This window comes from Drosophila virilis, chromosome 3, assembly GCF_030788295.1.
Source record: "Drosophila virilis strain 15010-1051.87 chromosome 3, Dvir_AGI_RSII-ME, whole genome shotgun sequence".
Taxonomy (NCBI): domain Eukaryota; kingdom Metazoa; phylum Arthropoda; class Insecta; order Diptera; family Drosophilidae; genus Drosophila; species Drosophila virilis.
In genome coordinates, this window is record NC_091545.1 from 22,437,450 (window position 1) to 22,465,195 (window position 27,746).

Genomic DNA, 27,746 nt, shown 5'->3' on the forward strand with positions numbered 1-27,746 from the left:
TGGCTTGGCTTATCAACACATATGCGAGAGAGAGAGAGAGAGAGATAGAGAGAGAGGGCACTTCAGATATTCCATTTTCCGGTTATGTTTGATAGACTTAACAGATCCGCTGCAGCCACCTTTTGTCTGTGCCGAAAACATAATAAAAGCTAATATTTTAGCTTTTAGCTATTTATTTATGACAAACATAAAAAGCCAAACACTTCCATTTACAATGCACACCATATATTTTATTATCTGTGTGCTGTGCGTATAGATAAGATTTGTTTATGAAACTGCAATTTATCAATTAAGTGAATAAGTTTACAGCTATAGCAACAAAAGCTCAAATGAAACGTAACTTGTCCATTAAAGATAAGCCGATAAAAGCTAAAACGTAAATAAACCTAAAATATTGATTTAAAAAAAAATACTGCAAATATATAAAATAAAATAAAAACAAGTAAGGGGTTCTAGTCGTTAGCTCCCGACTAGGGGATACACTGAATCCTCTTCTTCCAACATCAGATGCATATATATATTCTATTTTAGAAGCTATATGTTAAGTTCGGTGACTCTAGCTCTTATTATTTACCAAAATTGCCCAAAAAACAGGATATCGATATCGATTTGTATCGATTGCTTGGAAACGGAGTAACTTATCGATTATCGGAAACAAACTCGATCTGCGCAGGCACTAGGAGCACCTTCATCTAAAATTTTGAGTTCTGAGATCCTTGCGTTCATACATACGGACAGACGGACAGACAGTCAGACGGACATGGCTAGATCGACTCGGCTATTGATGCTGATCAAGAATATATATACTTCCAAATACAATATACCCTTATACCCATTTTTAATGTGTTCAGGGTATAAAAAACTATATTACTAATCGGCTACTCGAGCTACATAAAAACGACGCTCTTCTATAACTATATTTTTCTGCAATCTGTAGCTCTTCTATATACCAGCTGTTCCCATTCCGTATGAACTTCTATATGACAATTGGGCCCATTTCTTCAGCCTTCTTAAAAGTACTCTCATATATATATACATGTAATCCTTTATGCACCGAGTTGACGCAATCAGGGCTCAGCTCATTCCGTTTTCCATTCCAATCAAGGACACACTTTGAGCCACAAAAACTTTTAACCATAAAAATGCAATAAGTGTACTAACTGTGCAGACCCTTTGCTAACGGCAATTTACGCACGACTAACAAGCGCAGCGGAGAGACAAGTGCCCCCAAAACATGGAAAACTTTGATTGAGTGCCAAAGAAACTGCTGGATGGAAGGTGTTAAGAACTGAAACCAATTTAAAAAGTTGGCCTAACCATATGGAGAGCGGCTGGTGAGGAGTGAACAAAATAAAATAAGTTTAAAAAAAAAGAAAGCAAACTAGGCACAAAGCAGTCGACGACGCAGTCAAAGCTAACAGCACACAACACAACAAACAAACAAGGCGAATAAAAAAAAAACAACTTTGCACACACGACCACGAACACGACAGTTGAACACTTCACAGACCAAGGATGAACTTGGGCGCGTTGGCCAGAAGCCTGAGCAACAGTCTGAGAATTGCCGTCGGCTCCAAGAAGCAGCTGGACACAACGGCAACGGCAAGCGAAAGCCCCACAAGGCCAGCTACGCTATCGACGCCGCCGAGCAGCAGCAACAGCGATTCCACAGAGCTGGACAATCTCAGTGGCCATCAACTCACTGAGCCTGTGTTGCGAATCAATCCACGCCGTTTGCCGTATAAGCGAACGGTTCATCTGATTCTGGACAAGGTCAGTGAGCTGGAGCACACGCTCTACGAGGATCAGCAGCGGGAGTTCAAGTTGCGCATGGCACTGGAGCATCAAACGGAGCGCATACACGAGCTTAACTTTTCGCTGGACACCGAAAAGCAACGCAATGAGCGACTGGTGCAATTGCTGCGTGGCGTCGACAGCGACTCCTCCAGCGAGAGTGAGCCGGAGTCCCAGCTGTTGAACGGCATGCGGCTGCATACCAAAGACGAACTATACGGCTCGATTAGTCCAATGCTAATGCAACAGCGGTAAGTATGTTTAAAAAGCTTCCAAAAGCTTTAAGCCGCTTAATATTCAGAATAAAGCTCGACCTTTTGCTGTATATCGAATAGGTCAAATGATAACGTACAAGCTTTAACTGCTTTCAACAGCTTTGAGTTTGTAAAAAAGCTGAACTTGCCCGTATACATTAATGCTTTCAAAAGCTTTTATTAGCCCACAACATTTAAAAATAAAAAGCTCGGTTAATAAATTAAAGCTTTTGAAAACTTCAAAGTTTAAAAAACTTTGAATAAGAATAATGTTAAAGCACGACTTATTGCTGAACTAGGGAATATAAATAAAAGCTTTCAAGTGCTTAGTAAGAAAAAAATTAAGCTCGACTCAATGCTGAATTGGACCCTATAAACTAATCGTTCACTTTATTTTATCACTTTCAGTTACGACGAACTGCAAGCCTCGCATCGTCAAACCCATCGACAGTTGGCCAAAAAGGATAAGGCCATAAAGCTGCTTCAGTGCGACCTGGAGGTGTTGCGTGGCAAATATGATACCATTTGCAATGATTATCGCAGCGAGCACCGGCGTCTGGAAGCGCTGTGTACACGTTATATGCACATGCAGCAGAAGAAGAAGCAACAGATCTGCATCCTCAAGGAGACGCTGGGCTATGCCAGCGAATGCATTCTGCACGCTCAGATGAGCATTGAGAGCTGCGATCACAGCTCCTCCGGCATCAGCGAGCAGCATTTAACCAAATTCAATCAAAATTTGGAGTTATTTATGCGCTCGCTGCGCAATTGTTGCTGTTTGCGCAAACTACAGGAGCTGGAACGGCAGCAGGGCCTGCACGTTGAACAGGACGCGAAGTTGCCCAGCCCAGAGCTGAGCACCACTGCCTCGTCTGGGTTCAGTTCGATCGGTCCATCGCAAGTGGATGCACCAAAACTGAAGCGGCGACATCGGAAACGTCAGAAGCATTGAAAATGGTTCCAAATAGAATTCAATTTATTCATTCATTTCATTTGCCTGCAAAGTTACATGTTTTATTTGAAATTTTTGGAAGAAGAATTAAAGCAAAAAAAAGAGTTAAGCCTAGCAAGGAAAATAGTAAAAAATAGTACGCGCACTAAATAAAAAAATTTAAACGTAATCAAACGTGTTGTTGCCTCTGATCTGGTCTGATCTGTTACTCGAACCCAGTTCCCTTTCTGTTGAATGTCAAGATTATATCGAATCACAATTTGCCTAAGGTGAACAAATTTTTTGAACAACACAGTGATCGTTGTTTAGTTTATCATAATGGAGCAGTACTGAAAGAAAGGCAAATTAATTTAAATCTTAATAATCTGATATATCTTAAAACTAAGGCAAGATGCCGCTATTCGATACGAAAAACCGAAAACGCACTCTTGTTCAGCCGACAAAAGTGCGAAAATCACGTAATTCGAATCGCGTTACTATCACTCAAGATAAAACTAAGGGAAACGAGGTAGTTAGCGTAGATAAACTGAGTACACCGGCGAATCTAACTGGCAGTTTCGTGGAGTCCGATTCGGATTCAGATGAACCGCATCCGGAAGCATCGCCGGCCACAGATGTCACCATTTACAATGAGTACGATATGGGCCCCGCATTTGGCTGCAAATTTCCCTTACCGTTTATACGATTTATGGTCGAGCGTGTTTTGATGGAAAAGCTAAAAGGTAAGAATGCATATTCAAAGTGAGAACCGTTTGATTTAGTTGCCCTTTGTATGGACACAGGCAAGACATATCTAGCTGGGGATGCTGTGAAGTGGGTGCGCGATGTAGCTGATACGATCAACTCGAAAATGAAGGGCTTTTGCCTGCAACAGCGTTACAAGCATGTCATAAATGTTTCAATATATCAACAGAACGGTGCCGGTTTCTTCCACGGCTTTCGTGCCGTTTGGGATACGCTCTCTGATGATTATTTGTGCAATACCTTTGATGCCGGTACTTTTGTATGCATTGTCGTTATTTTCGGTTGTTATACATATTAAATTAAAAAATTAAATCATAAATGCACGCAACACATAATCGCATACACACCTGTTGCAATATTCAAATTTATTTTGTTGCGCGCGTAACCTAACAGACCAGAACAGCTGTTCAGCGGCAACAAAATTAAACGATAGTATCGATATTACGATATGACCATACCTAATGCACGAATTGCTACTATCGATACTACCGCTTTACCATACCTAAGTGCGCACATGTTTTGGTTTTTTTGTTAAACAAAATATCAACTGGTGAAATTTATTGATGCTGTTTACAAAATGAAGGTGAAAATGATAAGTCGCAACCCGGACAATTATGTCCGGGAAACCAAGCTGCAGCAACACAAAGGTTAGTCGCACAGCAAACTAATTTATGCTTGCTGTTGTCAAGATGGAAAAACACTAAACCACTCCCAAATTGCAGTTCCACGAAACTACGATCCGGCGCTGCATCCACTGGAGGGTGCCAGGGAGTATGTGCGCGCACTGAATGCCACCAAATTGGATCGCGTATTTGCCAAGCCTTTTGTGTGCAATTTGAGCGGTCACCGCGATGGCGTCGCCTGCTTTGGCAAACATCCCAAATTGCTGTCAACATTGGCCACTGGCGCCTACGATGGCGAGGTGCGCATCTGGGATTTGGCCAACCGCACCAGCGTGCGTAGCTTTGTGGCACACGATGGCTATGTACGTGGCATTGCATATGCGCGCAATGGGGAACGTTTGTTTACCGTGGGCGATGACAAAACGATTAAAGTGTGGAGCTCACAGGCGCCAGATGTGGGCCAGGAAGAGGAGCCAGTTAACACAATACTAAGTCGTCATATTTTGCATGGCATTTCGCACAATCGCAAGGACAACAGCTTTGCCACATGCGGCGAGGTGTGCGCCATTTGGGATGAAAAGCACAACGATCCCATCAAGACGCTCAAATGGGGCGTGGACACGCTGCACACCATCTCCTATAATCCTGTGGAAACAAATGTGCTCGCCTGCTGTGCCAGCGATCGCAGCATTATTTTGTACGATCAACGCGAGGCGCAGCCGCTGCGCAAAGTTGTCCTGACTATGAAGAGCAACAAACTGGCCTGGAATCCAATGGAGGCGTTCAACTTTACCGTGGCCAACGAGGATTGCAAGTAAGCAGAGATTAAGCAATAGCCAAAAATGAAATACTAAACAATTACTCTTTTCAGTCTTTATACATTTGATACGCGCAAGCTAAGGACGCCGCTGAAGGTTCACTTTGACCACGTTTCGGCTGTGACTGACGTGGACTATGCGCCCACGGGCCAGGAGTTTGTCTCGGCCAGCTATGACAAGACTGTGCGCATCTATAATGCACATCAAAGCCACTCCCGTGATATTTATCACACCAAGCGAATGCAGCATGTGGTGTGCGTTGCCTGGTCCCTGGACAATCGCTACATATTCTCTGGCTCCGATGAAATGAATGTGCGCATGTGGAAGGCGAATGCCTCGGAGAAGCTTGGCATCATACGTCCGCGCGAGCGTGCCAACTTCAACTATCAGGAGGCACTCAAGGAGAAATATGCAGCCCATCCGCAAATCAAACGCATAGCGCGCCATCGACAGGTGCCGCGGCATGTGCTCAATGCGCAGAGGAAGATGCGTATGGTCAAGGACAAGGAACTGGTCAAGGAGGCCAATGTGCGCAAGCACTCCAAGAAGGGCAAGGTGCCATTTGTCAGCGAAAAGAAGAAGCATGTACTGCGAGAGGATGTTTAATAATTTAAGGCTGTCTAGTGTTAACGATATGCAAATACAATTCAAATTGCGAAATACGACAAAAGTGCTATCGATATGTGTTGCCAGCGATAACGATAACCGCGTGACACGTTGAATCGATATGTGCTGCCAGTGTGCGCTTATCTAGCCAATTTTCGTTTATAAAAGGTTGACAGCCCCACACTGTGGAGCCAGTAGTCAGTTGTTACGGCAGCGGCAGCCCGTTTCGTTTGGTCGTTAGATTTTAGTTTCTTTTTGTTATTTCGCATTTGTTTATATTAAAAAAAACGACGCGATTAAAAACTTGCTACCCCACCCGGACCCAACGTTAAGTGCGCGTAGTAAAACAAGTTTACCGAGTACAACATAAGAACACAGCTGCCCCACAGACAAAATGGATGCACTGAGCGACTTATTGGCACCATACAGCGAGACCATAGGCAAAATAGCCGGCACAATAACTACACTACAATTTCTGTCCGGTGTCGCTCTGCTAAATGATATACGCAAAAAGGGCAGCAGCGATGTTTATCCCGTTGGACCGTTTTTGGGCGGTATTGTGCTGTAAGTAAAAAAAAACCCATAAAAAACACAAAATAGCGCCGCTTGACTGCACACACACACACACACAGACAAACACACAGATAGCAATAGAAAAAATCACAAATTGTAGCCGTGTGAAATTGATTAAATTTTTTGAATTGTCGCCATGACGCTGCCAAATGGCGGCAGGCTTGGAACCAAACAAAAAAAGAGGGGGGGGGGGGTGTCAGTGGGTTAGGGTAACTCTGTGTGTCTGCTGAGTTCAAGGACAAAATCAAATTGTCGGCTGCCAGTTAAGAAGATCGGGCAATGACAATTGACGGTTGTTACATAAAGCAAATAAGAGCCCCAATTAAGGAAAAAGTCAACACAATTTGGAAGTCTTCTGGCTGGCTCCGGAGATGCCTTATCGCGCCCAGGCGACGGCCAGCACGTACATCTTATCTTCGCATACATAGTCGTAATATATATTATCATTAACGCTTAATATGCGCCAGTCGACACTTGGGCTAGTCGCCCGAGCTTAGCTAATCTGTCAGCGGGACAAACCCATTTTTGGCCCAGCTAAGGCGTCGACCTTGCCCACGCCACGTGCTGATTTTCTTTAATGAAAATGCAAATGAAAATGCGAATGCAAATGAGGCTAAGTGCTCAAAGACACGCAAGAATCCGCGTCAGGCGCAACAGTTGCGTGTTTCTATATTGTTTAGCTAGAGCCGCCGGCGGTTGGAGGAGTTGAGTGCTCCACTATGCTGACCGGAGATTTCTGTAACTGATTAGATCCTGGCATGCCATCCATTTCCTCTAATGGAAAACGGACAGGGAAGGGTCCTGGCGTCCTATGAACCTATGCTGCAAGCACATGACCCAGCTGGAGCCATTTTCCTGCAAAGGACATTTTGAATGAAGCCCATATCCTTGGTTCGTGAAAGGATATATCTTTTTCTACAGGATCTTTCCGCCGAAATGGACCTTTTCTTGAATCTAATAATTATTAGAAGTTGACGAAATACAAATTAAATATCAGGCACTTATTGCAAATAGTTTTTATAATATCTTTAACATTTCCATTTATTAGAAGTTTTTTTAGATCGGAAATAAACCACATTTTTCTAGATATATTGCAATACTTGAGTTGCAGGCAAAATAAATTTTAACATAGTAATTATGTTGTTCCTGTTCCACCTCGAGGAACACGTATGCTCCAATCGTGAATGGGTTTTAACGCATATTAACGATAAGCTAGCTAATTAGATAATGTATAGAAATATGTGTTATCAGTGAAATACTCGAAATGGCAGATATTGTGAAATTCGAATAGATGTGCCCCACTAACAATACTATTGGGACACATTTACGGCTTGTAATCAGTTGAAATATTGCATTTTTTTTTTTATTAATTTTTAAATAATTGTTTGTATTTTCTCAAAAACCCACAGCACAGTTCTTAGCTTGAAGCTGGGCCAATTGATGGGCGATCAGCCAATGATAAATGTCAATATAATTGGATTTGCCATCAATACAGTTTTCATGGTCGGCTTTTATTATTATGCCTCCAGTGAGAACAAATCGAAAATCTGGATCAAAATTGGCTACGTCTCCCTGTTTCTGATGGCCTGCATAGCCTATGCAAACTTTGAGGATCCCAAGCAGATCGAGTTCCGTCTGGGCATGCTGATCACATCCATTCTCGTTTGGCTGGTTGGCTCCCCGCTGCTGAATCTGCCCAATATTATTAAGAAGAAAAGCACTGAGGGCATGCCCTTTCCCATTATATTTGCCGGTCAACTGGTTGCCACAGCCTGGACGCTGTACGCACTGTCCATACGCAATCATGTCATGGTGGTAAGTTTTGAAAATATTGTATACATTATATAGAATAGTTTTCTAATATGTTATATTCTCCATTTTAGTACCAGAATTTGTTCCTGTGGATTTTGGGCAGCATTCAGCTGGCGATGTTTGTTCTCTATCCCAGCACGCCCGCTAAGAAGCCCAATGCCAAGTCCGCCAAGAAGGAAAAATAAACGACTCTGTTCAAGTACCTGGAATATCTTCATTAAGCAAGATGAAAATTTTCTTAAAAGAGAGGAAAATTAAACAAGAATAGTTTGGAAAGAAAGGGTATAACTCTTTCTCTTTCATGGCGCCTTTTATATAGTTAGATAAAAACAAGTAACTAAAATCAAAATTGTAATTGAACTAAGGAATATTTTTTTTAGAGAAAACAAATCGCTTCTAGAACTATTTTTACTAAACAATTAATTGAGCATTATCAGGCCGGGTTCCATGGATTTAATTAACTAAGCTTCTACTTTACAGAATAACAAAAGACAATTCATAAACAATTTAAATACATTGCAAGATACTCAAATGCGGCTTTCTAATCGCATTTTGTATTGTTTCCAATCTGATCACAAATGCCCCTTCGAAAGTACTTTAAATGAACAGATTTTACATGTATTTAAGATACTTACGATTTTGTAAAGTATGCCCAAACTAATCTAATTGTTGTTATTTAATGAATAACATTTGTACAAAGCGTATCGAACTATTTGCAAATTTTGACAATAATTCAAATCTTCCAAATGCATATTTGTATATATAGTTATATATGTAAATCAATATATTAATTCAATTAAATTGTTACAAATCAGATATCATTTTAAGTTGGCTGCCTTATTGCTCCAGCGGCACCGTGGAGTTGTAATGTGCGCCCAATTGATAAATATGGCGATGGTAACAGATGACTAGTGGCGCACCGCCGAACTCCTCTTGGCCCAGCAGCGTGGCAGCGCCCTCCGCTTGGATAACCTCGATGGGCACACGTAGCAGCGAGGAGAGCGCCTTCAGCTCAATGTGCCCGCCCCAGGCGTGCGTCTTGGCTATGTCCCGGCAGTAGGCTTCGAATTGCTCGTCATTAAGCAGCTCGCCCGTGTCCGGATGGGTCATGTAGCAGATGAGATTTTCCTTGTGCGCGCGCACATAGTTCCCTGTCTCGGTGCGCAGCTCCTGAACAGTGTGGCCGGGCAACGCGTGCAGCTGCAGCTGGTGGCGCACCGCATTGTACAGACAGTCACCGTCCGAGGCGATCATGTGCAGCGCCAGCTGGCGACCGCTCAACTTGGCTATGATCTGTTGCAGCTCGATTTGCTTTGGCGATGGCTGATTGGCCGCATTTTGCAGTTCTACGCGTATTTCCTGCTCGCGTTCACGTGCCTCCTTTTCCTTTTTGTTGCGACGCTTTTGGGCCTTGGATACACGCTGCTGCGCCGGCTGCACTGCATCGTCCTCTTCGTCGTTGTCGCTGTCCGCAGCTGGCGCTTTTTTGGCTGGTTGCTCGATGACGGCCGGTGCCTCGGTGGTGACTACCTCGAGTTCAGCCTTCTGGCGCTGTTCCAGTTCACCCTCTAGACGCGCCATCTCCTCCAGGAACTCCTTGCGTTTATTTTTGTTATTCTTCGGCGCATTCTTCTTCATTGCCTGCAATTTGGCTTGCAGCTCTTTGCGCTCACGACGATGGCGACCAGCCACATCCTCCAGTGTGGCCTCGCCCAGGCGCGTCTCTAGTTCACTTACTGCTTCGACGCACGACATTTTTAAGTTTTTAATAAATTAATTGAAGTTTTGTTTGCCGGCGCTCAGCTGTAGTTGCCTATTAAATGATTGCGCACAAAGCTCAATGCTAACGCAAAAAAGCTTAACGCTAACGCAAAAGCCGTAACGATAATACAAATGTGCTACGTCACGTAATCGTAACAACGTATTGAGTGGCGCGACCACTCAAAAGGGAGTTAACAGAGCAAATAAAAACGCCGTTTTTCTTTTTCTGTTAATTACCAGACAACAGTTTAACATTGTTAAATACGCAAGATTTCAAAAACTTTTCAATTGCATTTATTTATGCAACCATTTTAATGGTACAAATTATTTCAATATTAACAATTTTAGGTATACCTACTTGTCATTCGCGCCTTTTAACAAATATAAAAAAAAAATTGAGGAAATTTAAGCGCGGGCTAACACGTGCCGAGTCGATTTGCAACTGATGTGCGTTCTTATTAAAACCTACTAGGAAAATATTCTTTTCTAGCAACTAAAGTGTGTTATATATTTAAACTTTCTTTTATGGTATATCTAAAGAAACAAATTCTGCTCGGCAGGTGCCACGCGTGGGCTCAAAATACAAAATTAAAAAACTCGCCTTAGAGCCTGTTTCTCTTTGGACATGCTAAGTTAAAAAATTACAATTTTTGCTCTAGATTTAAAAATTAAAAACTGGCTAGTGCACAAACGAGACTATAAACATGTTTTGCTCTTATATATATATATATATAAATGTATATATAGAACTTAATCAGAATCAATCTTAGTTTAATATGAAAAAATCATACAATGACTTTTGTATCGAATTATTTACACGGCCAACTGGGAAGAGTTTTAAATTTATATTTATATACTAGAAAAAGATAAAATGTGCCTACGCATGTCGTCACTAGGACTTTACCAAACGGCTAATCTAAAATTGCAAAATGATAACTTAACCGCTATATTTCTCTTTATATCTAATGTGAATTTGATTTCCAGTCGAAATTAGATGTAAGAATAGTTATAACGGAAGCACCGACTAATCAAATAACATAACCAATGGCCAATCAGTCTATAGGCTTTTGGTAATGTTGTGGAACAAACGACGTCCCCACCAGGACTCCAAATCGAATGGCTTAAAATCGTTCAGTGCCGGACTCGGCGGCTCTACCCAAACGGCCGGCGCTGCCGATGCCGCTACGGGTGTATTGGCTATGATGCTGTCCACAGGACTGGGCGTAGCCAAGGTGCTGGCACTGTTATTGTTGGCATCGGCCTTTCCGTCGGGCTTTGCTGTGCTGGAATCATACGGATTTTGTGCGACCAAAATGTTCCATGCTGACAGTGATATGTATAAGAAAATTAATTCAAATTAAGAACAAAAAAATTTGCTGCTTACAGTCATTTATGTAGCGTATTATCTCCTCATGCTGCGGCGTTATCACCTCATCCTCAATAAGTTTTGTGGGCGCAATGCGTTTCGAAGCGAAGCTCTGTTGAAATACCGGGCGCGGTATGCTAAGAAATTCAAATGAACGAATATTAACATAAGAATACAAAATGCACACATGCACACATGCAAACACAAGTGAGCACTTATGCAAACATATGTATGTATGTACGTCACGCACATGTGGACTACGAAAATAAATTTAGTAATGGAAAATCTTTAGCGGAGCACTTTTGTGACGTAACGGGCAGAAAATGGCAGAGACAAAAGTCAATGTGCTGCTGCTGCTGGTGATAACCGACACTGACCCACGTGTTGTCTGTGCGACTGCTCTGGTTTCTCAATTAACGTGTCTGTGTTATATAGAAAGGTCGACACCGTAGGCTTCTTTTTGTGATAAAATTAATGCTACGAGATAAGCCGCAGTGCAGCGCGTCGTTCATCGTTTGCATAAGAGCCCCACGCACACAAGTGCCGTTCGTTCACTTACTTCTTGTTCTTCTCGGGACTGTTCAGATCAAAGCTGCTGCTGATGCTCCCATGTTTCTTGCCGCTCTCCTTGATGCTCTCGAACTTTTCAAAGTTTTGCGGCAGACCTGTGGGTGTTTGTTTGTTTGTTATTGTTTGAATGTAAATTCGATTTGCCGGCAAAAAGTACAAAACAAAAGAGAAAGAGCGAGCGCGAGCGCGAGCGCATAAGAGAGCCGTATGAGAGCTAAGCAGCGCTGCTTCTGTCGGCAGCAGCGGCGTGTGTTGTGACATAACAGCAACACTTTTTTGCAGGCGGTCGCCCTTCTCGTAGGGTTTATTGTACTTTTTACACCTTATATGTTTAAATGTATGTAAATACGAATTGTAACTTACCGCGTCGCGTCTTAGCAACAATTTTGCTAGGTCCCTTGTTTACTGTGTACATGTCAATTTTATGTAATTTTTAATGTAGTTCTTATGCTAGCAAACGATTTTCCTTTGATTTATATTTTTAGTTTGTTTTGTTTGCCTTTGACGTAGAAATATTTGTTTTTTTTTTTTTTTAAATCATATGATTTTATGAATATTATTTAAATCCAACTGTTGACAAGCTGTTCTCTTTGCTCTTGTTGTTTTTGTTGTTGCTTCTGCTGTTTCATTTCAATTTCATCTTCTCATTCAAGCAATTACACAATATTCACAGTTAGCTTTGACTTTTATATCTATCGATGTCTTTTACTGATGTTATTCGCTGTTACTGATTTACAATTGTCCAAATCAATTGCCTGAATTTATTGCCAATTATATTATTGAATGCGGAAGGGTTAGCGACTGATTTGCCTGCCTCGCCGTACGCGTAACACATTTGTAACGTATCCCCCACACTGCAATAGCTTCACACTGTGCTCGCTAGCCCACTCACACACATACACATGTGCACTTGAATTCTGAAAACATATGGTGGGGTTCCAGTGTGTACACGCCATATGCAGGATTTAAATTTTTACCTGCTCACTTTTAAACTCATTAAACAGAGATTACGCGTTTTTCATCGGAAAATCATAAATCTCTTACACCGTGTTTATTACGGTTACCTGTTCTCGCGGACAGCTGCATCGATAATTTTGTGGAAATTTGCACAACTTTATGACGGACTAATTAAATTTGCCCGGACATCTACTGTCCTATTAAAGTATAAAAGTCAGGAATAAGCTGTTTGGGAAATTAGTTACAAGGCAGCATCCGTCAGCATCGCTCAGATTTTCCGGCCAAAGATCAGCGTATCGAAGTCAAATATTGCATATTCAATCATGGCGAGCATCGAAACAAGTCAAGTTTTACAGCGCCTAATCAGCCTCAAAATTGTTGAGACACCAAAGCAACCACAACGCGATGTCGGAAAACGTGAATGCTATTCTGAGGATGTTAAGAAGTCGCATGTGCCTGCTACACCCTGTTCTGGAGCTGTCACATTTTTAACGGAACTCAAAAAGCGACGAAAAATTAAACTAAATCGCGTCTACAACTATGAGACGGACAAACATTTTATTAAGGCACGCAAATCGCTTAATTTTTAACATAACTAATAGTTTTGATGTAATCAGTAGCAATAATCACCTTTGATTTTAAATCAAATATATTTTTCTGAATCAAATACAATTAAAAATGCTCATGCCTTATTTCTAAATTGTATTTTTCGCGCTTTATATTATGTGGTCAGATAAAATTGTTGTGGTCACACTGGCCGTGTTGCTGTTATTCACCACGGCCGAATGCCACAACCGCTGTGAAGGCTTTGCTTGATTATTTGCTCAGGCAGCAAGGATTTGACAAAATACATCTCTTATTCCATCAGATACTATTAAAGTCTGAATATTTCTTTATAAAATCAAAACATCATAGTTCAGAATACAAAATATATTTACATTCAAGTTCTATTTATAATTTAAACGGTGCGCCACTTTTCGATATGTGGATAGAAAGAATTGTTATGGTCACACTCAAGCTGATGCTGATTTCAGCCCTGATTACCTTAAAACATCTGTTCGGGCGAGCTAACTAAATCGGAAGCCGTGTGGACACTGCTATTGCAACTCAATTTGTGTAGGTTCCCTTTAAATATAAGACAGCCGAAAACTATGGAAGACGCTCCAGTGACCGATGAGCCAAACTCAATCGAATCGGTAAAGGAGACAGAGAAACCGCAGCAGCATCATACGCCCGAGTTTTTGCAGCGCAAAATCTATTTCCTAAGTATGTGTTTATTGCATTTGGCAGCAGCTCTTATTTAGCAACTTGTTGTTTTCAGTGGATCAGCTTAAAGAAATGCACGCCGAGCTCCCAGAGTGAGTGTTATGTTGAAATCAACTGGAAAATGTTAAATATGCCATTTAAATGTAGAACCTTGCAGACACGCATCTCCTATGATCTGCTCACAGAACTGGCGAATTGTGTATTAAACGAAAGCATCTTCGATATAGTCAAGGCGCTAATGGAACTGCAGCATGTAACAGAGAAGCATCTGATACAGATGCGGGCGCAAGTGGAAAATGAATATGAAATCGAGGTGGCCGATTGGCGTGGCAAGATCAAGGATCCGGAGGAGCTGCAGCATATACTGGGTCTTATGAATATCAAGCACACCAAAAAATTGCTGGAAACAGACAAGAAAATAATCGAAGTGCTGGATCAGAAGGCAAGTTTACACCGAAAACTGAAGCAAAACAAAACCAAATTTCCTAAAATATATTAATTTAGGTTTATGACCAACAATCGATGCTACAAAAGGCAGGCGTACCTGGTTTTTATAATACACAGAATCCCAAGGAAATCAAAATACAAATGTTCCTGCTTGATTTCATTTTACGTCTGAGCCGACTTAAATACGAGCCGAACAAGTAGCAAACAGTTTGAGCTCCATTAAACACAAGACTGCAGCCTATTCCATAAAGTGGCATTATTATTTATGGTAAAAATGTGTACATATATATATATATAAATGAAATTACTCGTAGTAAATTATTTTAAGGCACTGTAAAAGCTGTTATTGAAAGCTCAAATAAAGAGCGCACGCTCGGCTAGCTAAACAACATGCTTGAATGTTGCCGCAACACTTTTACTGGTTGCTCTCTCAATCTCTCTCTCTTCTTTTTACTCTCTCTGTCTCCCACTGGATGAACAGAATGTTATCAAAGTAGTCAATGCGCTTTGGCGGGCGGCTATAAAATGAGCGGAAACTTGCTTAAAGTCAACAGTTGCTCGCATTTCTTAAAGCAAAGCATTACAAAAATCAACGTAAAAACATGTCGTTGACTATCACCAAAGATGTTTCGACTGCTGAGCTCAAGGATTTGGTAAGCACTAAATTATAAAAAGTGACATTAAGTGTGTGCAAACAATTCAAATTAACTTCAATTAAGTTTCCGAGTGCTTTGAACTTTTGCAAGGCCAGTACAGCAATTTTGAAGCTTCTATTGCCGCATTGTTTCGATTTTATGGCGCTCGTCTTTAAGCTAACAGAAATTTGCTTTGGCCAGCTTTAGTAGACGACCAACTAGCAAAGCTTTAACAACTGCCAAAAATGTTTGCGCGTCTGTTTCGTAATTTTAGGGCAAGTACAATGTGATTTAATACTTAAATTCTGATTACTTGCTGCCTAAGCAACATATTAAACACGAAAAATATTAAACTATTATGCGTGTGCTATAAATCGTTTCGTGTAACTTTCGTTTTCTTTGCATTAACTATTTGCACACCAAATTGACCTTGACTGGGCTGCAGCGACGCGACGCGACGCGTTACGACGTCGCTGTCGACGTCACAGCACGGCAAACAGCTGCTCTCTTCTCTCAAACAGCTGAGCGGCGCTGAGAGTGGCGAATTCATGTCAAAGAGCAAGTCAAAATGCAAAGAGCACGAGCACAGCTTTCAGTTGTCGGCGAAACGCAGTCGCTGCCAAAGAACTTCAAAAGGCGACACGTTTTACTTTTTTATTTTTTTGGATTTTTTTGTTAAATATACTTTACACGTTTGTGCATGATGCGCTGTCTGCCAGGCTTTGGCTACGGACTCACTTTTCTGTTTCTGGTGTGCTGACTGCGTAGAGTGCATTCAACTTGTCGCCCTTAATTCATTTTTTTTGTTGTTGTTTCTTTTTTGTTCCTTTAAACAGAGCACCGTGCGCAACGAGCAAAAGGAGCTGAATCTTGCGCCAGTGCATCGCTTGAATGTCAGCTATGCGACGGCCACATTTGGCATGGGCTGCTTCTGGGGCGCCGAGTCGCTGTATGGCGCAACGCGGGGAGTCCTACGCACCACTGTGGGCTATGCCGGCGGCAGCTCCGAATTGCCAACGTACCGTAAAATGTAAGCATTGTGCAATGGGACATCAATTGGGCTAACAAAGACCATTTCTGCTCTCTGCCCTTCTCCGCTTTGCCACCTGCTAACGCTTATCGCCTAACTAACCGCTCAACTCTATGCAGGGGTGATCACACAGAGGTGCTGGAAATTGACTATGATCCCACGGTGATCAGTTTCAAGGAGCTGCTGGATCTGTTCTGGAACAATCACGAGTACGGCCTGACCAAGCCCATGAAGCGTCAATATGCATCACTGATACTCTACCATGATGATGAACAGAAACAGATTGCCGAGGCCTCCAAGCTGGAGGAGCAGGAGCGTCGTGTGCCCGAGGTGATTACCACGAACATTGCGCCCAAGGAGAACTTCTATGCGGCTGAAGAGTAAGTTCCCAGAATTGAATTAACCCAAATTCCAATACTAATCCTGCTCTGTGCCAACAGCTATCATCAGAAGTACAGACTGCAGGGTCACAAGGATCTGGCCGCATCTCTCAATCTCAACCAACAGCTGCTGCAGACCAGCTACGTGGCCACCAAACTGAACGGCTATCTCGCTGGCGTCGGCGGCATCGAGCAATTCAAATCGGAGGTGGAAACGCTCGGATTGACGCCCACTCAGCGCCAGTACTGCAATTACCACATTGAGCAGAACGAGGGTCAGGGTCTCTACTGCTGACCCAGCTATATAGATGTTAAGCGTAAATCTTATACATAGGGGGGTATATACTAAAAATAATTTTAAACGATGTCCTTGAATATCCTTTTTCTGTTTTGTGTCTGACAAAATGTGTATTACTTAATCTTAGACGAATATTATGCTAATAATAACAAATAAATGTATATTTTGTAAAATTATCTTTTAACTGCTGTCTAAATATGATCTTATCCCAAGCCGAAAATTCTGACAGAGGAAGTATCTTAACAGTCATACAAAAAAATATCGTCTGGGTTTTTGCTGATCTTGGAGAATAAACCGAAGTTCTTTTGAGCTAATGCAATGAAACCCTAAAGCAAACGCAAATAAACTCCGAAAATAAATTTATATTTAAGAAATCATGCGAGATCCGGTTTTATTTCAAGCTTAATAATAATAATATACATATTTATATATATATATATATATATGTATATAGCTTTGTATATAAGGACATGTGCAGAAACATGTGTGCTTAACTGGAAGTTGAATGAATGCACGTACTGCTATCATGAGCCTAGATCTAATCGTAAATGATTTTATTGAAAAACGCTTTTTCATGAATCTAGGTATATACTTATTAGACAATCCACTTACAAATGAGCTATTCATGGTCGTAAATGCGAACCGAATGACTGGCAGATTGTGATCAATACGCAACGAATATATATCACAAGGAAATTAGATTAGTCTATATGACATGATTAGATGAAAGCTGAAGCTATGATATAAGACTTAGTCATGTTTGGGAATTTTAGCACCCAAAAACAGAATTTCAAACAAATATATATCAGAAATAAAAGAAGAGGAACTTTGATATAAAGTATATATATGCTGCAATTAGATTTAAGTTTTAGCTATGTTTAGGTTTAAAATTGGATTTCATTATTTGAAATTTTGAATATTAGCCTACAAAAACATGTCTAGGTTTATATCGCAACTCTATCAGAGGTCAGATATATCTATATCACAATATCTATGCACAAGTTATAAAAGTCAAAGCATGGAAGAAACTTTGATATATAGTATATATATGCTGCGATTAGATTTAGCTTTTAGCTATGATATAAACTTAATAGTATACGTACTTGTCTAGGTTTATATCGCAACTATATCTATAGAGGTCAGCCATAGCTGAAATCTAAAAAGTTCATCAAACATGAAACTATACACATATAATTTAACACACGCCGTCACTCGCAGCACCCCCCTCCCCACCCCCTCTTCCAGCCCACATAAAGTGCTTATACATGTTTTTAGTTGGAGCGCTCTCACCAGAGGCCCCGGCTTTCCCTCCTCTCCGGCTCTCTCGCTCTCTCTCTCTCTCTGTATATGGTGCCGTCTGGTGCTCCAACCGGCCGCGTGTCTCATTGATGATAAAGTCGCAGCGAATTCCAAGCGAAACTTTGAAATGTTTTTTTGTTTACAACAAATGCACGATTTAAAATGTATTTCTTTAATTGTTTTGCACATTTAAATGGCCAGCGATTCGCTTGAAATTTGGCCAATCGTTAGCTCGAGATGGAAAGTATCTGATTTTTCAAGAATCAACAAAATCGGAGCTGGCATTTACAAGCTATAGACTTTTGTGATTTGCGTCTCTGGCGGCAATGTGATTACCCTCATTTTTGGCAGACTTATGGCTAATGCTACCGGCCAGCTCTCGGCCAAATTTCAGCCAAATCCCGCCAAGCGTACGCCTCCAGCGATTTTTCCAAATTCCAGCGTTATAAGTTTCATCCGGTTTCCTCGCGTTCACGTTCTCGGCGCTTCATCGGAACGCGGCACGAGATAAATGCTATAGCGTGTAATTGTTGTTGTTGGTCGACGGGAGCTGCTCTGGGCGGGTCGGGGCATTGGGGCATGGCCATGACTGGAACAGACAGCCCTAGGGAATTGCATGACATTTTACAAGTCATGACGCTTAAAAAAATGGGGTCAACGGGGTTCGGGATTGCGGCTGCAATCGAAATGATTTGCATAAAGTTCTATTAATTGCGTGACAAACAAATATATATACAAAATAGTACAAATAATTTTATATAATATTCAAAACATAACGGAATCGTTTCATAAATCAAATGTGTTGCTTAAATGAACAGACAATTGTGAAAGTCATGCAGCTGATAAATATTAAATGTAAACACCAAAAAAAAAAAAAAAAAAAAAAAATACCTGCTGCAGTGAACTAATCCAAGGATTGGCCAAAAATAAAGCCAAAAGATAATGTGCCCATAATTTAGCTTATCTTCAGATAAGCCAACACTTGAAAGGCAACTCTCTCTCTCTCTCTCTCTCTTTCTCTCTCGCTAATCCTGTCATAAAGTTAAAGTGCGTTCCTTTCAAATTCAGAGAACATCTTGAAGGTTAAGGAAAGGCACTTGAAAAATGGCAATGCTATTTGGCTAATAACTCTTATCAAAGCATATCAAGGTTAGATGAATATACTACTGATAATAGAAGAGAACAATGCCCTAAGCAATTGACGTGAGATCGTTCCACGTTTCAATTACCTTCAATTGAGCCAAATATCTGAATTATTAATTTTATTATTCTTTTCATAGGTAGAAGTATAAAACTAACAATATTTCATTGGGCTTTATGATTTATGCATAGATATATAATATAAGATATCACTTCAAAAATATTTCGTAAATTGTATTCAATCCATGTACCCAATTTCTTGCAGTGCAAAGCTTTTGTATAGTATTCCATTTCATGGGAAAACTTTTATCTTCTTATATCTCTCAAAATCCGTTCAAAAGTATTTGCTAAATTGCCCTCAATGATCTTGTACCAAGTATACTCCGATTTCTCTCAGTGCAGAACTTTCAAATTCAGCTCTTTAGCAAAAATCGCTCTCACTCTCCCGGACAAACGGCAGCTTGATATGATATCTATATAAAAGCTAGTGCACGATCTTATCAAATTTCTGAAGCCTTTGAATTTCTCTAGCAAAAGTCGCTTTGAAAGCTTCCCAGACGCTTGCCCGCTTTCTCTCAGTGCAAATCGACAACAGCAAAAGCTTCTGTCAAAGCTTTTAAAACGAATTGTTGTTTTAAAGGTTTTTGTATTAACTAATTGAATCACCATTGCATACTTAGAACAACTTATAAGAAGAGGCTTAAAATTAAAGCATAAGGCACGGAAGCACTGCATTCGATTGCAAAATCGATCGATTGTTATCGATCGCAGGATCGTTTAAATTCTCATTGTGAGGCGTCGCATCGGTTTCCTCTGCTCGACCTCGCAGCGCTGACGGCGCAGACGCAGCAGCTCATCCGCCTGTCGCTCCTTGCGCAGCTCCTGACTGCTCGGGGATAAATCTGACTTGGTTGCGGGCAACGGCAGGCGGCGGCAGATGACGAACTCTTTCTGCTCCTTGGCGAACAAATTCTGCTTGCGTATGCGAACCAGACGCTTGGGCGTGGCCATCAATGGCTCCTCAATCTCAGCATGGTCCAGCTGCTCCTCGGCGCTTGTGTCCAGCAACAGCTCCTTGAACATATCGTCGATGGCTGTGTAATACAACGTGGCATTGGAGGAGGACATTGCTCAAAAGGACCTGACGCTACGCGGGCTAAAACTGAACTGTGATTGACGCGAGACGAGTCCATTTTTCACATTTCAACCCTCGATTTTTCGACTACCTGACCCGACCCGCACGCATCCAACAAAGGAATACGGGAAAAATGTTCACCTAACAGCTGCCAACAGATGAGGGTTCGCCAGCGGGAAGTCCCTCTCTCTCTCCCTCTCTGCTGCTTGGCTCTCTCTTTTCATTCCCGGTAAAAATATACCAAAAAAATGTTGATATTTCCTATGAATCATATAACGTTCATTGCGTTATCGGCCAAATCCAGAACCCAGCCAAAAACCCCTCTAAATGGGCCATACCAACTATTTGGGCACAATCGACCCGATAAGACTTAACCAATTATATGGGAATCCGGCTCAGCGATACGCGATTAGATTATTGACAGACACACAGCTCAAAATTTGTAGGTTGTTGTTATTTCGTTTATTATTATTATTATTTAATTCGTTGACTATTATAACTTATATTATAAATTCTTTTGAGCCTCGCATTACTCTAGACCTCCTTGTTGAAGTAATCGCGTATACTTCTCTTGACAATTGGCAGCATTTTCTCCACCTGTTTCTGTGCATCGTTGTTGTTGTCCTTGTGGTAGTAGACGGTGAAGTAGACGATCAATCCGATAATTACCAGAAGTACTATGAAAGAGCATATAATGCTCATGACCATTTTGCAGGCGCATTGGCAGCAACTAAAAATTGATTAAAGAGTGAGAAATTAATAAATATGAACTAAATTCAGGGGTTGCTCTGCGTGATTCAAGCCGGAATGATTGGATTTGGTTGGTTAGCTGGCGTTTAGTCGGTTTTGTTTAATCAGAGTTTGGACATTTACGCCGAACACAGTGCAAAACTCTCGAGGAAAAACTCAGGTGTGCCATAAATCAATTAGAGCTGAAAATCCATAAATAAAACAAGTGCAATACGAATTCGCTGATAACAGCTCTATACGCGCTCTTTCCCAAACTATCTCGCAACAAAAAAAAAACCCATTTATATATATAATATTCTTAAGATTTTCGAACTATATCATTCCGAGGCTGAGTCACGACGGTTTGAGGCACTTCAAGACTTACCAGCAAACCACTTTGCCCGGGCATTTCAAGCACTCCCAGCAAGCGTTGCACATTTTAATTAGTGTTTCGTACACGTATATGCCTCAATAAACAAAATTTATATAGTATATAGCCTTTACGGAATAATTTTTTAACGTTCCGTCTGTTCGTAAAACAAAATAACAACTGAAGTAATCGTTGCTCACAAACCAAATTGTCGCATTGAGTTGTGAAAAGCTTTAATCATATCGTGGCGCGGTAAAAAAAAAAAAAAATACTTATAATAATAATAGTCTGATAACATGACATCGGTAATCAACGCTCCACCTGGGTGACAAAGACGAACCGATAGACGGTTTTCCATAGGTTGACCGAACTCAATACAGCGTTATGTTCGTCATATTCAGTTGCGTCGCATTGTTTGGGTGGGCATCAAATGTTAGGGACTTCTCCATTGTAGTAGTAGCACCTGATTTCATGTACTCCGAAACGCCGAAGATGACCAAGCTGCCGGTTAGACCGAAGGCAACCAGGATCCAAACGACGCGACTTACAGCCAGCACAAAGAGTAGCTCCACAAAACTGAAAATGAAAAAAAAAAAAAATATATATATATATAATTATATAGATTTAGCTCTGACAAAATGATATATAAAACCTGGTGCTGTCGTACCCAAAAAACAAGTAGCCAATTCCTCGAACCGCTAGAAACGAAAATTCAAAGAGGCAACGGCGCAGGCACATCGCAGCTTTTTGGTAGTAAGTCCTTAGAAAACCACTTACAAAAAATACTATCAATTTATGATCTACATAACTGAAATGAAAATCAGATTAATATAGCACAGATTGATATGATAAAAGTTCACTTCTAGAAATATCGTGACAAATTGCTTTTAGCCATCTGAGATAATACTAACATAATAATACAATACATCTATAGAAATATCATTTGGGGATTTACAAAAGTACAGGAAACTATTATCAACAATTGTGTAAATAAAGAACACATCTGGCTTAGTTTTTGGTAAAAGCTCAAGAAGCAATTCGAATTATTGTAGATTAGATAATGGCACATGAATGGTGCGTTTAAATCAGGTATGGAAACTCATAAAAATAATGATTAGGTCAAGAAATAGAAGAAAATGTTGGGGATGTCATGCCATTGATCGATCAGTTCCTCAAATTTTGGTATTGCAATAAACGCTATTAATAAAATAATACAAATATCATGAATTTCTTTTATAACATCAGTTAATAGCAAATTTTGACAGAACTTATTTTATGCATTTAAGAGTTTTTTTCTTATCAGATAACATTAAATATAGCTTACATGCCCTATCAGTACAGTTCATTATATTTGTATATATGCATGCGTGTATGTGTGCATGCATGCACGTGTGTGTGTACATGTATTTATGTATGTGTGCATGGTTTGCTCTATATTACAAAAATAAATATGTTGGTGTAAATATGTATGCGCATTTGTATGTATGTGTGTATGAATGTGTGTATATATGTGTGTATGTATGTGTGTATGTATGTGTGTATGTATATATGTACATATGTGCATATGTCTGTATGTATATGTGTTCAATTATCCAAATGCAAATTTGAAAATTAACGTAATTTTAATGAAGCTCTCCTCCTCGATTCTCAAAAATTCAAATAGGGCTTGAAGAATTTCTTGTCTGACCAGTCAGTGCAGTGTTACTTACAAGTGTCGTGTTTACCCAATAATGCTAATTGTGTGAGTGTGTGTAGACATATGTACGTATGTAGGTATGTGCATGTGTATGTATGTATGTGCATGTGTATGTATGTATGTATGTATATATGTATGTATGTATATATGTATGTATGTATATATGTATGTATGTATAAATGTATGTATGTATGAATGTATGTATGTATGAATGTATGTATGTATGAATGTATGTATCTATGAATATATATATGCTTATGTGTGTTTTGTGCATATATGATATGTATGTATGTATGTATATTTACATATCTATATGCATATGTATGTACATGCGTATATCTATATTTACTTGTACCAAACTTGCTGCTGCGCTGAAATTTACAATGCAATTCTCATGTGTTCAAAATTCACATGTTTTTACTTAATTAGTACCCCAGTTCTTGCTCTTACTCAAATGTACCCTCGTCACCCCTCTTGCTTTCTCTCTCTCTCTCTCTCTCTTGCCATTACTCAATCCGCTTGTTTATATATCAAGCTGTCTTCAGCCCTTTAATATGCTTATAGAATGGGAATAATATTTATATTATTTTATAAGACTATCCGTGCACGGGTTATCTATGATATTTGTTAATAATGATAACACCCATTTATGTGAGTCATTGCACAACAAAAAAGTTCACGTATCCGTAAATACGTTAACAGCAATATTGTTTAACAATATTTGAGGCATCGATGACTTAATACCCTACAGTCAGACACAATTGTGCTAAACAGATCCAGCTTTATAAATCCGCTAAGTTATTGAGTTGTATCCAGTTTCTTATGGCGATACAGTTGTTTTTATCGCAAGCGATGAAACTTTTATAAACTCTGTAACGAAAATAAGTATTTTTAACAGATTCCCAATATATAAATACTATTCATAAGTCTCATACCTCAGGGAATATAACAGCTGAGACGGATATATTCCTATTACATATTACATATTACATATTTCGTCAAAGAACGTCTTGTGATAGCAAACTTCTTTTTTTTTTGGTCACTTGTCGAATGCAGGTTGCCGGTTTATTTAATTTGTCGGCTGACACACGATATCCCAAATGCTGAGATAGACACATTTGACCAATGTGTTTAACTGCCTTGACTTGGCCAATTTCCATTTACAACGTAAGCAGTTGTTGTTTTGGGGGGCCGCCTTAGCTGAGTTCCAGTTGCAGTCCGCTCGCTTAACGATGGACACACAAACGCGGCTCCGTGTCTACGTTGTTCTCTTGATCTCTCTGCTTGAAACGGGGCTCTGTGGAGGCTGGTCGCTGTCTCAGGCGGGTCTCCACAACTCCAGTTACAACGTGCGTCACTTGTCCACACACTTTTCGCGAGTGTTTCTCAGCATAAGCGTGGAGCATAATGACTTTCCCACACTGATCGAAGCACAGTGGCCCGTTTCCTATTTGCCCATGCGCACGGTCATCTTTCCCAACAGCGAAGTCCATGCAAATAAGGCTGAGCTCAAGACGGACTGCACGCGTCTGCAACAGGCACATTGGTCACAGGTGGATAGCCTGAGCCGTCTGTGGGTCATGGACGTGGGCTGGCCAAACCATGAATGTGCGCCCAAGCTACTGGTCTTCGATTTGATACGGAACAATGCTGAGCTGTTGCGCATCGATTGTGGTCAGCACATTGAGGCCAATGCCACACAGAGCCTGGTGGTACATCTGGGCCCCAAGCCAAGTAGCTGCGAACTGGAGCGCCACATCTTCTTTATATTGGATGGCCAACCGCATATCTTGGCCTACGATATACTAGAACAAACCTGGCATCGTCGTGAGCTACAAAGCAAAAAATATGAAAACATGAGTCAGGCGTTTGCCATCAAGCCAATTGACTTTACATTTGGTGTGCAGGGCGAACTGATTGTCTCGGATCAAGATGGTGCACTATTCAGTTCCATTAAAAGGCTGCAATTAATAGGCTCCACACAAGCCACTGTGTCCTCCTCCTCCTCCGCATCGGATATGCTGCACATACAGCTCACTCGACTGGGCAGTTTGTTGGGCCCCAGTCGCAGCATGATAATGGATTACTTCGGAGCACTGTTCTATGTGATGCCCAAATTTGGCGCAGTTGTGCGTTGCGCTCAGCTGGCAAATTTAACCGCCGAGGGTAATGAGATTATTTATTTAACCTCTAAGAATATACAGCAAATATTCTTTGGAGTAGAAGGCGCCGTTTGGGTGCTCAGCGATCGTGTGCTTAAGCCGCAAGACATTTGCTATCCGGGCCTATGAAATCAAAATGTGCAGATGATAAGATGGAACCAAAACTAACGGCACTTGCTCAGCTGTTTAGTGTGGGTGAACGTGAAAATTATCGATTAGTGGCGCGCCAAGCAATAAACATCGATAAGAGAAAAACTATTAAACAATGCGATTCGATTTATTTGTGTCGGCATATTGTGTATTTAATTTCGTTTTGGTTTATCGTTTGCCCTCGCATAACATAATTCCAGTATAGTATTGCGGCATATTGATAGCTATTAAAATTTAATTGGTAACAGTTTGCTTATTAAGATATCCCATTAATGCCTGCAAACGCTTCTTAATGTTCTTCTGATCGTCCAGAGTGCAGCCAAGCAAGGCACTTTCGAATTTCTTATCGATCGGACCCACATCCGCTTCGTGCAGTGTGCCCATGCGACCATTGGGATCGATGGTGCTGGCGCAGCAGGCATTTAAATATAGCTGACAACGCTGACGTCCAATGACAGGATCACCCATTTTGATCATTGTATCGATTAAGGCATTAATCTGGCTGAGCGAATCCTCCTGGGAAGCGTCCCTTACGGTACGCACATTCAGCTCAACCGTGGCAAGGCGCGAACTAACGCGCTGAATGTACAACATGATCTCCTCGCGCTCCCCTATGTATTAAATAGATTATCCAATTTAGTTTTTCAAATTTACATTGTACTCAAAATCTGTTTACCCTCACTCATGTTTTGCAGCAATTCGTTGCTCTTGATGAGATCCATGGACATTAAGAGGTAGTCTTTCTTTTCCTGTAAATTCAGGGAATCCTTGCGGAACTTCTCCACACGCGCATCCAGCTGATCGAGTATTGTAACAAATCTGTAAACGGACATAACATTAGTATATGTTTAATAAGCATTAGCAATAATTGTGGTTTTACCGCTCGTTCGCATTGAAAGGTCTACCCAATGTTGGTTATTTTTATGTTTTTGTTGTTGTTGTTGTTGTTGTTGATGATATGAAAAGAGACAAGCAAAGTTGTTGTTAAACGTTGTTAGGCTGTAGAAACTTAAAAATAATACAGCGGCACTCACACAACGTTTATTATTATTACTTTTTTGGACATTGTGTGGGCGACACTCAAAACACTTTTGGGCTACCACCATATTTATGCAATATTATAATTATAATTATTAGACACTACCAAATCGAGTTGTATGTAAAAAAAAAAAACTATATGATATTCTACATAAGCTGATGAAACATAAGGTAGCAGCGTGAACAAATACGACAAAAGGCCACAAATAATAATAATAATTTTAAATTTAAATTTATGTTTCGAGAGGTGTTTTTTTTTGTTGTGTTGTTGTTTTTTTTTTTTGTATGTAGTTTGGAATAACAACCTGTCCAGCGCTCTACTGTCGTCGACAAGTCCGTAAGAGGTGCTGCCGGAGCCAATGGAACCGCCTGATGACGATGCTGCATCCGCATGCAGGCCTTGCAAATAATCAAAATTCATTGATGATTCCGAATGATAAACGTGCGAAGTGCTGTGGTTATGCTGATTGTCGTCGTCGTTGTGCTCCTGCATGCCAAGCGCAATTGGAGCATCAATATCCATTTCCTGCGGCTGATCCAGGGTGCCAATAAAATCTGCTGCAGCCGTCCGGCCTCGGTGCCAGATCGAACTTAAGACCAACGATAAGCTGTTAGATGCCTCTCGCTCACGCTCACCCTCTCTCTCTCTCTCTCGCTTTCTCACTCTCGCACTCGCTTTCTCTGTCTGACTTTTGTTACAGTTTCAAAGCTCGCGCCTTTTCAGCAAACTTGATCGGCCTTTTGGCTGTTATGGAATGTGTTAAGCTTTTTGTGTGGGCTTGTTTTTTGTTTTATTTGGCTGATGCTTATACTGTTTATATATGATAGCTACACACATACACACTCACCGGCTGCAAGAAGAGAGCAAAAAGAACTTTTATTTAGTTATTAATTACCTATCGATTTGCGAGTTGCTAAAATATGCGCCAGTCCATTCGGCTGGATGGGCATAATTTTCATCATCATTGTATTCGTCTTCGTCGCTATCGTAATTGGAACTGGGCTGAGGAGACAGTTGCTCATCGCAGCGTCGACGTTTACGAAAAATGCCAAGCAAATTCTCAAACATATTTTTCTTACGTACACACACACAAGTAAACAACAAAATTGACACTTATTTTATATGCTGCTGGCGCAATCA

At 40.7% G+C, this 27,746-nt stretch overlaps 13 protein-coding genes across 19 annotated transcripts; 8 read left to right on the forward strand and 5 right to left on the reverse strand.

The window, feature by feature from the left end:
* Positions 1-1,387: 1,387 nt before the first annotated feature.
* Positions 1,388-3,151, forward strand: LOC6623537 (uncharacterized). Its single transcript, XM_002048200.4, has 2 exons — positions 1,388-2,045; positions 2,457-3,151. Exons 1-2 carry the CDS (start codon positions 1,516-1,518, stop codon positions 2,998-3,000), a joined length of 1,074 nt encoding a protein of 357 aa, XP_002048236.1. The 5' UTR covers positions 1,388-1,515; the 3' UTR covers positions 3,001-3,151.
* A 134-nt stretch (positions 3,152-3,285) lies between these two features.
* On the forward strand, positions 3,286-4,086 carry LOC6622946 (dynein light chain Tctex-type protein 2B). The gene is made up of 2 exons (XM_002048201.3): positions 3,286-3,722; positions 3,783-4,086. The coding sequence occupies exons 1-2, from the start codon at positions 3,392-3,394 to the stop codon at positions 4,040-4,042; spliced, it is 591 nt and encodes a 196-aa protein (XP_002048237.1). The 5' UTR covers positions 3,286-3,391; the 3' UTR covers positions 4,043-4,086.
* Positions 4,087-4,230: 144 nt separating this feature from the next.
* LOC6623089 (DDB1- and CUL4-associated factor 13) lies at positions 4,231-5,847 on the forward strand. Its single transcript, XM_002048202.4, has 3 exons — positions 4,231-4,391; positions 4,467-5,181; positions 5,239-5,847. Exons 1-3 carry the CDS (start codon positions 4,322-4,324, stop codon positions 5,789-5,791), a joined length of 1,338 nt encoding a protein of 445 aa, XP_002048238.1. The 5' UTR covers positions 4,231-4,321; the 3' UTR covers positions 5,792-5,847.
* A 133-nt stretch (positions 5,848-5,980) lies between these two features.
* LOC6623502 (sugar transporter SWEET1) lies at positions 5,981-8,990 on the forward strand. The gene is made up of 3 exons (XM_002048203.4): positions 5,981-6,355; positions 7,774-8,179; positions 8,248-8,990. Exons 1-3 carry the CDS (start codon positions 6,186-6,188, stop codon positions 8,359-8,361), a joined length of 690 nt encoding a protein of 229 aa, XP_002048239.1. The 5' UTR covers positions 5,981-6,185; the 3' UTR covers positions 8,362-8,990.
* LOC6623548 (deubiquitinase OTUD6B) lies at positions 8,930-10,028 on the reverse strand. The gene has a single exon (XM_002048204.4). The coding sequence runs from the start codon at positions 9,929-9,931 to the stop codon at positions 9,014-9,016; it is 918 nt and encodes a 305-aa protein (XP_002048240.1). The 5' UTR covers positions 9,932-10,028; the 3' UTR covers positions 8,930-9,013.
* Positions 10,029-10,215: 187 nt separating this feature from the next.
* Positions 10,216-12,713, reverse strand: LOC6623640 (MAPK regulated corepressor interacting protein 2). The gene is made up of 4 exons (XM_002048205.4): positions 12,237-12,713; positions 11,863-11,968; positions 11,322-11,440; positions 10,216-11,260 (listed from the first exon to the last, which is right to left on the reverse strand). The coding sequence occupies exons 1-4, from the start codon at positions 12,286-12,288 to the stop codon at positions 10,995-10,997; spliced, it is 543 nt and encodes a 180-aa protein (XP_002048241.1). The 5' UTR covers positions 12,289-12,713; the 3' UTR covers positions 10,216-10,994.
* Positions 12,714-12,843: 130 nt separating this feature from the next.
* Positions 12,844-13,774, forward strand: Z600. The gene has a single exon (XM_002048206.4). It carries the CDS (start codon positions 13,154-13,156, stop codon positions 13,418-13,420), a length of 267 nt encoding a protein of 88 aa, XP_002048242.1. The 5' UTR covers positions 12,844-13,153; the 3' UTR covers positions 13,421-13,774.
* An 8-nt stretch (positions 13,775-13,782) lies between these two features.
* Positions 13,783-14,934, forward strand: gdl (gonadal protein gdl). The gene is made up of 4 exons (XM_002048207.4): positions 13,783-14,096; positions 14,152-14,188; positions 14,244-14,538; positions 14,601-14,934. The coding sequence occupies exons 1-4, from the start codon at positions 13,982-13,984 to the stop codon at positions 14,742-14,744; spliced, it is 591 nt and encodes a 196-aa protein (XP_002048243.1). The 5' UTR covers positions 13,783-13,981; the 3' UTR covers positions 14,745-14,934.
* Positions 14,935-15,036: 102 nt separating this feature from the next.
* MsrA (methionine sulphoxide reductase A) lies at positions 15,037-17,062 on the forward strand. 4 transcript variants are annotated; one of them, XM_002048208.4, is made up of 4 exons: positions 15,037-15,196; positions 16,015-16,208; positions 16,328-16,588; positions 16,649-17,062. In XM_002048208.4, the coding sequence occupies exons 1-4, from the start codon at positions 15,146-15,148 to the stop codon at positions 16,881-16,883; spliced, it is 741 nt and encodes a 246-aa protein (XP_002048244.3). In that variant the 5' UTR covers positions 15,037-15,145; the 3' UTR covers positions 16,884-17,062. The 4 variants fall into 4 exon arrangements, with proteins under 4 accessions (XP_002048244.3, XP_070064799.1, XP_032291312.1 ...); XM_070208698.1 differs by having other exon boundaries at positions 16,015-16,196; XM_032435421.2 differs by lacking the exon at positions 15,037-15,196 and adding an exon at positions 15,409-15,453.
* Positions 17,063-19,434: 2,372 nt separating this feature from the next.
* LOC6624497 (uncharacterized) lies at positions 19,435-20,512 on the reverse strand. The gene has a single exon (XM_002048209.3). The coding sequence runs from the start codon at positions 20,451-20,453 to the stop codon at positions 20,103-20,105; it is 351 nt and encodes a 116-aa protein (XP_002048245.1). The 5' UTR covers positions 20,454-20,512; the 3' UTR covers positions 19,435-20,102.
* A 387-nt stretch (positions 20,513-20,899) lies between these two features.
* Positions 20,900-21,733, reverse strand: mex1 (midgut expression 1). Its single transcript, XM_002048210.4, has 2 exons — positions 21,575-21,733; positions 20,900-21,190 (listed from the first exon to the last, which is right to left on the reverse strand). Exons 1-2 carry the CDS (start codon positions 21,625-21,627, stop codon positions 20,995-20,997), a joined length of 249 nt encoding a protein of 82 aa, XP_002048246.1. The 5' UTR covers positions 21,628-21,733; the 3' UTR covers positions 20,900-20,994.
* A 2,457-nt stretch (positions 21,734-24,190) lies between these two features.
* yellow-k (L-dopachrome tautomerase yellow-k) lies at positions 24,191-26,803 on the forward strand. Its single transcript, XM_002048212.4, has one exon. The coding sequence runs from the start codon at positions 24,488-24,490 to the stop codon at positions 25,544-25,546; it is 1,059 nt and encodes a 352-aa protein (XP_002048248.1). The 5' UTR covers positions 24,191-24,487; the 3' UTR covers positions 25,547-26,803.
* On the reverse strand, positions 25,694-27,690 carry LOC6623643 (BAG family molecular chaperone regulator 2). Of its 4 annotated transcripts, none has more exons than XM_032434623.2 (4): positions 27,502-27,690; positions 26,448-26,468; positions 26,244-26,386; positions 25,694-26,178 (listed from the first exon to the last, which is right to left on the reverse strand). In XM_032434623.2, the coding sequence occupies exons 1-4, from the start codon at positions 27,672-27,674 to the stop codon at positions 25,802-25,804; spliced, it is 714 nt and encodes a 237-aa protein (XP_032290514.1). In that variant the 5' UTR covers positions 27,675-27,690; the 3' UTR covers positions 25,694-25,801. The 4 variants fall into 4 exon arrangements, with proteins under 4 accessions (XP_032290514.1, XP_032290513.1, XP_032290512.1 ...); XM_032434622.2 differs by lacking the exon at positions 27,502-27,690 and adding an exon at positions 26,911-27,128 and having other exon boundaries at positions 26,250-26,386; XM_032434621.2 differs by lacking the exon at positions 27,502-27,690 and adding an exon at positions 26,911-27,128.
* Between the last annotated feature and the right edge of the window lie 56 nt (positions 27,691-27,746).